This window comes from Pteronotus mesoamericanus, unplaced genomic scaffold, assembly GCF_021234165.1.
Source record: "Pteronotus mesoamericanus isolate MK-2021 breed Mesoamerican mustached bat unplaced genomic scaffold, CSHL_Meso_final contig_20, whole genome shotgun sequence".
In the NCBI taxonomy this organism is placed as follows: domain Eukaryota; kingdom Metazoa; phylum Chordata; class Mammalia; order Chiroptera; family Mormoopidae; genus Pteronotus; species Pteronotus mesoamericanus.
The window spans coordinates 73,760,479-73,772,500 of NW_026555085.1; the positions used below are offsets into that span (position 1 = coordinate 73,760,479).

Below are 12,022 nucleotides of genomic sequence, written 5' to 3' on the forward strand. Positions count from 1 at the left end.
AGTTTTTAATTCAGAACAGTTTGCTGTCAAATATGTTCTATTTTCAATAGAGTATTATTATTGTAACATTATATTATATGTGAATATAAAGTCCATATACCACGCAGATCATTTCTAGGGTGACCATGTTGGTCAGAGTTAACTTCTCCTTTTCTCCTTCCTCTTGACATCATTTTAAAACCATGGTCTCATTAAAAAGGGAACTGACTTCTCAGATCTTGCATTGAAAACTCCCTGCTTTCATTATGAGATGAGAAAGATGCAAGCAAGTCATATGAACCTGGAAATTGTATCATTGTCTCACTAGTGCAGAAACAGTTCTTGGGCTTTTGTGAGCTTGGAGAGTCTTTGTGCTCCTTTTGAAATTTAGGAACAGTGTCCAAAATGGTTCCTAAATTTCAAAAGGAACCTTGCCTTCAAAGGAGGAGGGCAAGGATGAGAAATGGATGCTCTGAGAGCATTCTCTCACTGAGGTTTGCTTATTCATTCTCTGGTACCCCACTCAAATGCTCTGTTCCCTGGGCAGCCCTACTCCGTTTTCTCTTGGAATTAACCAACCCCTCCCCTGTGCTTGTGAGTCGCTGCTTGGCCTGCAGTCTCCTCATCTCTTAGTGGAGGCAGGGGACGTCCTTCCTTACTGTGGCTAATTTCGCAGTAACTAGTACAGTGTTTTGCACAGAGTTGGTATTAAGTACTTTTTGAGCTAAATCCAAATACTTCTTTTCCTAAGCTCTAGGAGCTTAATAAAAAAGAACATATGATATTTGAGTCACTGATTAGAAAGGATAATGTGAGAAATAAACGAGAATGAGAGAACATTGTCAAATAGCAAGGGTTGGAGGTAGGTGGGGAAAAAAAGAATGAGAATGGTTCCTTCTAATCCATACTAAGTCCTCTCAATTCTGACCTCTCAGAGAGATAGAAGTGAAAAGGTAGGAGGTGAAAAGGCAAAACTATGTAAGATGTAAGATAGGAAGGATGCTCCCTGCTATGGTTTATAACAATTTCTGTATCCCCATATCACCCACTAGACACAACACACACGTGTGCATGCATGTATTACCGCCCCCTCCCCCTGAAATAATATATTCATAAAGTGGGAAACCTGTTTTGGAGGTTGAGCAGGGCAAATCATGCTGATGGTAGAAAGAGTCCTGTGGGAACTTAGGAAAGACTTTGACACAAACTGGCTGGGCAATATTGATGCATCACTTAAGTATTAAGATCTGAAAGGTTGTACTATAAGATCCTTTCAAATTAAAATCCTGCAATAATGGGAATAGTTTTATGGTCCTTTTGGGAAGTTGCAACGGGTCAAGAGAAGCCCTCTGACAACATAAATGCTAACAACCCTTGATGTATTAAAGGAGTTTTTCTAGCAGCAAACTAAGGAGAGTAGGATGACCAGGTAAATGTGACCCCCATCCCCATAAGCTCAAGGGGGTTACTCCATTTAATGCAGTTAACCTTTTTTGTTTTTGTTCACATCCATCCATATGATTTTTCCGAGTGACCCTATCTTAGTGTAATAGGTGTCATTGCGTAGAGGAGGTCATATTTGTTCATTACTTTACCTGGAAGATTATAGGAAAATCAATTGGTTCTCCACTCTCAATTTTGTAAGTTTGAGGTATCAAAGATTTTCTGTGATGAAAATTGCCTCCATAGGTCCACTGGTTGTATGTTGAAGGGTCTGTTTAAGTCATTATCAAGCAAGAACCTAAGCATGAAAAACAAGTATATGTGTCAGCAGACAAAAGGTAGAATTTCCTTTGGCATTTACTTGAATCAGAGCAATGCCATATACAGAGGAACTTTTAAAAAGAGGAAGGTCTCTAAGTTAAAAAATAATTTTTATACGTGTACACACATTCCATGTAATCTCTATTTAGTCTAAAGTGTTCTTCATGTTTAAGTGAATAAGAGATATGTTGAAGGATTCACATTTTAGAATGGATTATTTTACTTTATTTGCAAAGAATAAGAGTTGAGTTCAAGAAATGTCACTGAAAAGATCAGAATGTGTTTGATCTCACTAGACTGTGGGTTCCCCTTTGTAGCTTGTGGGCCTAGCACAGGGCTTGGCACTTAATAATTTAGTAGGAGCTCAATAAATGTTGACTAGATAAACAATTATGTCTCTGTTGGTCCATATTAAGAGGCAATTATTATAATTCTTTGTTTGGAAGAGGTTTGTATGTTCCAAACAGTCATACAAAAGAGTGATCTGTAGGCAGAGAACTAAAGGAGTCTAGCATAAGGTATTAGGATATTAAAAGCTGGAGACAGTTACCCACTGAGACCGGTGTATGTCGGTATCTGTCTCTGTCCTTGGTCCAGGAAGAACACTGACTTTCCAAAATGCACGTTTTTCCTTCTTCATTTGTTACCTTAAGTGTTTTTTGAGATAGCCTGACCCATACCCCCAGAGAACTAATTCAGAGGATAAGAAGTTGATTGCAAGTCGGACATGCTGAATAAGTAGTGGTTTCACTGGGGGAGATGGGGTAAGTGCTATGGATTCAAAGGGTAGAAAAGAGATATCCCTCTCCTTGCAGGCTTGGATTCAAGTAAAGAAGCTTCAGTAAAGAATAACTGTGAGCTCAAAGTATGGACTGTCTCAGTTGGGAAGAAAATAGCTTGCAAAACCTTCTATTTGTTTAAAAGTATGTTTATATAATATACACTTTTCATAGCAGGCTCTTTTGAGTCTTCTGAGAGCTGACTAGTGATTTTATATATATATAAACCAGATCTCCATTTAGCTTAAACATTTTTGTCTTCTTCAGTGGTGCTGTTGTTGCATTTTCAATACTTCAGAGACTGCAAAGATGCTGGATTGTATGTGTGTATATATGTACGTAATGGTCTTTTGTTAAGGCATCTGAAATTTGTGTATTTTCCATACATATAGGAGTATGTCATAGGCAGTCTTAACCACATTACCTTGTTGTGGGCCTGCGAGGACTTTTGAGAAATCTCCAAATGTCTAAATGGTTTTATCTCCTCTAAGCAGCCATGGTTGACAGAGCAGAACCCATCCAAATTCCTCTGCTAATTCTGTAGAATAAAAAGGAAGAGTCGCTAGTGAGTCAGCTGTCTTGGTTAGCAAACACAAACATAGCTTTTTGAGCTCAGAAAATTAAAAGAACCTGCAAGTTAATCTCTCTTTTTTTAAGAGTGTTTCCTCATCTTCCTATAGGCCATATACTTTTCAAATGACACAAAGTGACACAAAGCATTTGAAGAGAGAAATTTTCATATATATCAAGCATAGACAGTCTTTGTTACATAGGATAATAACAGACAAGTAAGATGACTATTTGGAAGACAGAGAGGCTTTTAATTAGAGATATTCTATTTTTGACTAAATTACTAAAGTGCTGTTTTTAGAACCTTTCTGTGCTAGAATATCTGTGTATTCATAATTTTGCCAGGTGACTATGTTTTAATTCTTTTAAATTACAAAAATAACATATGCTCATTATTATTAAATAGTAATAAGGTATTTAGTAAGAAGGTACTAAAAATAGTTAATACTCTCCTTGTTCTCATATTCCCAACTACGATTTTATTTTTCTTACAAAGTTGAAATCACATTATATTCATTACTTTTCCCCAACATAGACTCACTGTAAATATTTAAAAATTTTTAAACTTGTTTTATTTCAAAATCTATCATGAACACATCTCCACAGGTAGATCTAATTGGATTTAATACATTCTTTAAAAGCTGTATAATGTTCCACAATATAATATACACAGCTTTCTTAACCAGTTTGTCCTTTATGGGCTTTCAGATGATTTTCAATGCTGCAATAATCCTCCCGGCCAGGGAATTAAAAGAACCCAGTTAAGAATCACCTGGTGGGCTCAAATGCTCCTGCCAGTGACCTCTAAGTCACAGATACATTCTATTGGGAAGATTGGATGACTTTTCACTGCAGCCAGATTCCTCTTGTCATAGCCCTGTGGGACTGGGCTGAGTGAATTGCTCATCGTGTTGGGGAGCAGGACATCCTGGTCACTCTGCGCCAGCGCTGGGCTCTGAAAGGAAGATGGTGCCAAGAGAGAGCTGGGAAATGACCACATAAAGCTCTGGAGAAAAGCAGCCTGTTGCTTGGCCTCCCTGCATATCCAGTTTTGTTTTTTTATCTTCAAAGAATAGTTAATGAGTTAACTTTGACAAAATCTTAGTTTTGTGATGAGCTTGTTCTATAACACCAATCCATAAAAGAACTAATTTAGAAAAATAACAAAGCTAAAAGCAAAAGCTTCCAAAATAGCAGCCAGCAGCAAAGAAACCTTGAAATAAATTTGGAGCCCAGAATCTCTTCTTTCTTGTTGATGACCTAGTCTATAGGCCACCTTTTGGAAATTTTCTTTCAATATGCAAATGTTAACTTGATACTCCTTTAACACATACCATTTTGCTTAAAAAAAATTTACCCATTTTATTTAACATAAATTATATGGCATATAATTATTTATCTTAATTTTTTAAATATCTATTTCTATCTTCAATCTTAAGATTTTGGACTCTGCAGCCAAATAATCAAGGTATTCATGGCACTGCTCCTTCAGGCTTAGCAGAGTTAACTTATTTGTAGTTATACAGGAAGGTGTTGCACAGAAATTAACATTTGATCATGGCCATGGCTTCTGATGTGCTGTGAATTGGCTGAGGACAGAGTAGAGGCCTGCAAATGAGGTCTGTTTCCAAACTGGTGATGGACACTGCTCCCAAGTAGAGAAGAGATCTCATTGAAATTCATGCATCATGGGGGTGCTCACAAGATAACCACACATTCATTTATTTATGTATATATTTTAAAAAGCAATGTAGCACAGAATCTAAAGTAGCTATCGTGTGGCTGTTTGTATATATCTCAGAGATTTAGAAAGTTAATTTTGTGGTCATCTATGTCATCTTGCTTTCAGAATCAACAACAACTGGGTTTACATCCTCGCATGCTAGATTAGCAGCTGTGTGACTTTAAATAAGTCACTTAACCTCCCTGAGCACCAGTTTCCACATCCATGTAGTGAGGGCTATTCCTTACCACCTCATAGGATTTTTAGAAGGTTTAAATGAGGATAATAGACATGAAAATAGTCATGCAGTATTGAATAAATGCTGGTTTCCCTCTTAGAAAACTTAACAGGTCTTCCAGTAGGAAGATAGTTAAAGGGGACTCTAAGAGAGTGGTAGAGTAAATAAAACTTTGTGAGCCATGAACGGCGATGCCAATAATCAACCATGTAATTTCATAGTTACAAAGAGTTTCTACATCCTTTATCTCAGGTTTTTCACAAGAATCCTGTGAATCAGTCAGGCCATTTTTTTACACTCAATATATGGGGGAGGAACCATGACTTAGAGAAATTAAATGGATTAACCAATATCACCTGGTGAGCCTGTAATGTTCTTTTTGAGTAATGGCCCAGTGCTCTGTACATTATCTTGTACTGTCTGCCAATGCCAGACGGTTGGCAAATATTAAACAGTTAAAAGTCTAATTGATTTCAGAACTGTGTCTGAAAATCTAGCATTGTTCTCAAATTTTCCATAATTCCTAAAAGGGTGAAAATATCTGGAGAGTAGCCTAAATTAGTCCTGGGTTCCTCAGGCCAATGCTAAGCTCAACGTGCATGTCTTGAGTACTACAGACCAAAAGAATTGCATTTTTTCATATCAAGTGCACCATATTTTGTGACTATTTCCCTTCATTTTTAGCATTTCCTGAATTGAAGTTAACTGCTTGGAAAGGGCTCTCTTCCAGCTATAATGAGAAGTTTGATTTGCTTTGTGTAGGCGAAGGTTCACATATTTCTGCCCTCGAGTGCCACAAATGATTACTATCCATCCTTTGGTTGACACTCAGCACATTCTGTGTTATGATGCTATGAGTCTTTGCATATATGCCTTCTTTCTCCCCTTTGAGAGTGCGAGTCCCCTAAAAACAGGGCATATGTCATTCTTCTGTACTCTCGATGCCCCACTGAGAGCCTAACACTTCATGGCTTATCAGTAAGTGCTTGTTCCTGTTCCTCCTGCTTTTGATACAGTGTTTAGTGTTGACCTCTTAGGAAACACTCATTAGAAAACACCATATAATACAGAGAACATTTTGATGGTTGCCAGGGGGAGGGGGTTGGAGAAATGGATGAAAAAGGCAAAGGAATTAAGATGTACTATTGCAGTTACAGAAGAGTCATGGGGATGTAAAGCGCAGCATGGGAAACATAGTCAATAACATTGTTTTAACTATATATGATGTCAGATGGGTACTAGACTTATCAAGGTGATCATAAATTGTATAAATGTCCAGTCATGTGGTTGTATACCTGGAACTAATATATTAGTGTACATCAACTGCAATTTAATTTTTAAAGGTTAAAAAAAGAAAAAAATCATATGAAAGAGTTTTAGAATAAGCAGTATCTGCTACTTCCTTCCCTGTATAGTGAATGATCTCTTGAGAAGCTTTTCATAGAGACAGGCAGATGCTGGGAAGAAAAATATTGCTTAGGAAAGTACTAGTAATTACCATGTCCACTTGAAGGCAAGAGAAGATTATACAGGTCCTACTCTCCCCAACATGAATATGAGGCATTGAAAATTAGGTCTAGGGAGAGAACAGATAGAAATACACAGCTGTCACTGGGGGAAAAAGCCTTTGAGATAAAGTAGAATTTCTTATTTCTAAAGAGTAGGAACAGCATGTGTTTTGTTTGCTCCCCACAAATTACAGTAATTTGGTTTCAAGCTTAACAAGTACCCAAAGAAAATCCTGGCGGGAAGAGTCTGTATGGGAAATGGTCAAACAAGTCAGTGTTCATTTCCTTCCAAGCCCCCTTTGGCTGATCTTTCGGTAGAAAAGCAGAACAAATGGCAAGAGATTATTGTACCCTAAAACATCCAACTACCTCTTTTTGGCTCAGGGGTTATCTGTAGGAATCTGGCTCACACTGAGAACTTCCTGCTCTATTCAGCAAATGTGCAGATGGAAACTCCAGCACCAGGACATTAGATACAGATGCAGGGTGCGATCAACAACTAGGCTCTCAAGGCTGTTGTGTATTTGATCACCCCATGCCTTTCAGCCACTGGTGTGAATATTTGCCTCAGAATAGGCTCACCCTTTTGTCTATGTGCACATTCTATTTGTAGATGCTATGAGGACAGATTCATCAGAAATGACTGATGTGGAAGCTGTGGTCAACAATTTTGCATCTTCAGCAAGGACAGGCCGCCGGAATGCTATCGCAGACATCCAGGGTCCCACTGAGTCAGGTGGAACTTCAGAGCTGCCCCTCAAACTGCAGGCCCTCTCCGTCAAAGAAGGTAACAGCAAAATTCCATTAAAATCAGCAATACTGCTCCTTTAATTATTTTCTCTGGAAGTCTCCCTTTTAAGCGTTTTTGTTTTTTTCTTGCTGTTTACAAAAATATTTCATCTTTTGTTTAAGGCTAGGTAGATTTTTCAGGCTTTCTGAAAGTGCGCAATTTCATCTTTTTATCTCATGGTGTGTAGGTAGAAAGTGAACACTTATTAATTTATTGGATGTGTATTATCATGCACAGTGCTGGTGATTGGAATTATCCTTTCCCTCAATGAACTTATAAAATTAATCAAGAAGTACTCAGAAAAAATATAATTTTTTTCTGCCATCCATTGACAAATCATTCTGGAAGCCCCTGCTTCACTGCAGTATTCTATAAACTTAGTGATTTCTCTTAGAAGAAGTTTACTTATCAACTAGAGATGAGATCTTTAAGGTATTTGTATAAAAGATGATCATTCTTCAACCAGTAGTTGAACTAAGAAAAAAGGAGAGCTGTCAAGCCAATGAGAGAAAGTCGGCTCTTTCTTCCCGTGGTTTACACACAGTTCATGCAGCTTGCAGAGCTTAGTTTTCTGAAAATAAATAAAATAATAATTTTAATAAAGGTTTAAAAGAGTTTCTTCATTTAAAAACACACGCAAAGAGGTTAAAGATAATTTCAGTTTTAAGTCATTACCAAAATATCTGTGCCTTGTACCCCATTTCATTTTTTTATTTCGTTTCTTTTTTTAATTGTATTTATTGGAGTGACATTGGTTTCAAGCATAGAACTCTATAACACATCGTCTGTACACTGCATTGTACACTCATCACCCGAAGCCAAGTCTCTTTCCGGCACCATTTGTCTCCCCCCTGCCTTCTTCCACCTCTTCCCACACCCCCCATCCCTCTGGCAATTACCCTATTGTTGTCCATATCTATGCCTGTTTTATTTTTCTTCCTCTTAACCCCTTAACTTTTTTCACCCAGCTCCCTGGCTCCCCTCCCCTCTGATACCTGTCAGTTGGTTCTCTGTATCTATGAGTCTATTTCTAATTTGTTTGTTAGTTTATTTTGTTCATTAGATTCCACATATAAGTGAAATGATACGGTATTTCTCGTTCTCTGAGTGGCTTATTTCACTTAGCGTAGTATTGTTCAGGTCCATCCATACTGTCACAAAAAGTAAGATTTCCTACTTTTTTTGCAGCCACATAGTATTCGATTTTGTAAATACACCACAGCTTTTTTATCCACTCATCTACTGATTGACACTTGGGCTGCTTCCAGATCTTGGCTATTGTAAATAACATGGCAATGAATACAAGGGTGCACATATTCTTTCAAATTAGTGTTTTGGGTTTCTCCAAATGTTTTCCTAGAAGTGGAATCGCTGGATCATCCCATTTTAGATGTCAAAGTGGATCTGTATGTGCATGTAGAAATTTATTCCTGGTGGCAATGAGGCAAATAGAGCCAGAAGCTTCTGCACATCTACCCCATTAATGTGAGCCCCAGAAGAGGGCTCTTGGTTCTTTGCCTCAGGAAGTTATTACCTGTTAAAGTTACAAATGTTCCTGGTTTGATCCCTGTGAAGTAAATATATTATCATTAGGCCAGGGACTGCGGACTGATCCTGGAGTCCCATGGGTATCTCCCCTTTTTCTAAAAGCCATTGCATTTCTCATGCAGTTCACTATGAGTAAAAGTAAAAAAGTGTACACATAAGACAAAAGTAGAGATGGAAAAAATAAAAAGAAAAATAACATGTGTAATGTTTTTAGTTTTGTAAGTTTGAAAATGTCATATAACAGTAGTTCCCCCTCATTTACAGGACCTATGTTTCAAGATCCCCAGTAGTTGCCTGAAACCACAGATATTACCAAACTTTATACGTACTATGTTTTCTCCTGAACATATATGCCTATGGTAAAGTCTAATTTATAACTTAGGCACAGGAAGAGATTAACAACAATGACTAATAATGAAATAAAACAATTATAATGATATACTGGAATAAAAATTATGGGAATGGCTTTGGGGCCATTTTAAGTAAGATAAGGGTTACTTGAATACAAGCCCTGCTGCAATAGTGCAACGATCCGATGACCAAGATGACGACCATGTGACTAACAGGCAGAAGAGTGTACAGCCTGGTGACGCTGGACAAAGGAATGATTCATGTCCCAGGTGGAATGGAGCAGGATGGCATGCGATTTCATCACACTCAGAACAATGTGCAATTTAAAACTTATGAATATTTATGTCTGTAATTTTCCATTTAATATTTTTGGACCTTGGTGACTAAAACTGCAGAAAGTGAAACTGTGGGTGGATAAGGGGGGACTGCTGTGTGATTATCTGAACATGATGTAGCTGTTGACGGGCCATCCTCAGCTAATGAGGCAGAGAATTTACTTGTTAATACAAAAGGCCTAATTAAAGTTTATAAACACACACACACACACAAACCTTAATATGTGTTGACATTACTTAGTTAAGGAAAAGAGAACAAATATACTGTAGGAGAGTTAGTAGTTTTCATCATTTTATTTTAGTCACTTAAGAAACCATTATCTGTCCTGGCTGGTATGCTCCAGTGGATTGAGTGCTGGCTGGCAAACCAAAGTGTTGCTGGTTCAATTCCCAGTCAGGGCACATGTCTGGGTTGCAGGCCAGGTCCCCAACAGAGGACACACAAGAGGCAACCACACATTGATGTTTCTCTCCCTCTCTTTCTCCCTCCCTTCCCCTCTCTCTAAAAGAAACTATTATCTGAGAGAATATTTTTACTACTTTTATATGTTCCTTTAAATCATTTTGAAATAAAGTCAAAGACATCAACTAAGAAACTTAAAATACTAAAAATATAATCAATATATAACATGACATGTTAAAGAATATACAAAAGGAAATGCATTTACAGGTGTAGATAGAAAAATGGACAAATAGACAATGTTTTTTAATAGCTATAAATAAGCATATATAAGGTCTATTTTTAATGATCTAACTACAAATATTATTAAGGGTTTAAAAATTTATCATTTCAAATTGCTAATAAAATCCAAAGTTGGGGTCTGACTTGTTTGTGTAGTTTCCATGTTTGGAAAGTATGTCTTAACTAAGTAGAGAATGATTGGGTGCATCAAGGGAAAAAACTAATGATTTTGTTATAATATAATACAAAATATATATTAATATATTCAATATATGAATGAAAATTATTTATTTTTTAGATGTAAAAAAGAAAGACGAAGAAACAACACAAAACCAATTGGAAAAGCCCCTAAATGAAGGAAAATGAAGGCTTATAACCTATCAAAAGTGCTGAATTTCTGCAAGTTGAAAGACTTTAGTGGTTCTGCTTTCCTGAGATGTTTGATCTGGTTGTAACTATGGTAACATTGCAGCCCTAAGCAACGTGTGTGTATTAGATAATTTTGTTGTGATGCTAATCACTTGGATCACAACCATGATGTCCCATGTAGGTTATTAAAAGGCAGCTTACCTTCAAATTGTACCCAAGGAAAAGGTTAAAAATGTATGGTCACTTAAATACTTATCATTGTCTATAAACTCAACAAAATCTACTGTTCTCTTTTGGATTTATTTAGCCAGATGTGTTCTTAATTCTGTTTTTTATGATAGTGGATAAAACATTTCTCAGTAACTATAAACCAAACATCATTAACTTAAAACTTTGTGAAATTTGTAGGAAATTATTCTTTTTGTGTGTGTTTTGTTTTATTTTATGGTAAAAAAGAATAATAGGTCAAAACCACAAGGATAGAATGTTTGCTTTTAACCATTTTTTTGGTCCCAAACCCTAAAATGATTTGGGGAAAAAATTGTAAAAGCTTGACAAGCTAAACCTCTCTAGGATGTTTTTGTCTGGTATACATTGTTTCTAGTCTGTACATACTGTGATTTTTCATGTGGACTCTTAAAATGCAAAATTGTGACAAATAGTTTATATGTAACATGCCTAGTAAATGAATTTCACTATCTTCCTTAACTTTGGTGTGTGTATGTGTATGTTTTTCTTTAATGTGAATTATGTAAAACACCTTATTAGTTGCTTTACACTGTCTATTCTTATTCTTAAGGCTTTGTGTATATATGACTTGTTTTTAAAATAATTTTCTCAGGAATGCAGACCTTAATTTTTATATCTTTTCCTAAAGTAGGTAACATAAGAGTAGGCACTACAATATTTGGTGACTGATATAGGTAGAAATAACAAAATACTTGCTTTTAATATATATTTAAGTACATATTTTAAAATAAACAAGCCCAAAACCAAAGCCTTAGCATTGATTTATTAGACATTTTAGAAAAATAATAAAATTACAAATTTTTTTAAAATTTGATTTTTTTGGAAAAAAACTAAAAAATGAATTTATTTTTATTTTCAAGTACTTATGCATGCAGTTTTATTTTATTTTATTCTAACTTAGGCCATGTCTGTATACAGTAATCAAATAAACTCTTTCACTGTTAAATCTGTTACTGATACAAGTCTCCTTCATTTTTATCTTCTAAAGGATAGCAGGTGAAAAATGGCAACATATTTTAAAGGAGGGCTTTAATAGTCCTTGCAGTATAAAACACCTCCTGCTTACTATTTCATTGATGAAGTTTACCTTTATGTCTAAAATACACCAAAGAGATAGATTTAAAAGAACCTGATTGT

The 12,022-nt window shown here is 36.2% G+C and overlaps 1 protein-coding gene across 3 annotated transcripts in view; it reads left to right on the forward strand.

Moving 5' to 3' along the window:
• The window catches only part of PKIB (cAMP-dependent protein kinase inhibitor beta), an 81,104-nt gene extending 69,463 nt beyond the window's left edge, over nt 1-11,641 (forward strand). For all 3 annotated transcript variants that reach the window (XM_054568918.1, XM_054568919.1, XM_054568920.1), the window contains exons 2-3: nt 7,175-7,348; nt 10,566-11,641. In XM_054568918.1, coding sequence (XP_054424893.1) covers nt 7,180-7,348; nt 10,566-10,633 — 237 coding nt within the window. In that variant the 5' untranslated portion in view covers nt 7,175-7,179 and the 3' untranslated portion in view covers nt 10,634-11,641. The remainder of the gene's footprint in view (nt 1-7,174; nt 7,349-10,565) is intronic.
• Nucleotides 11,642-12,022: the final 381 nt, after the last annotated feature.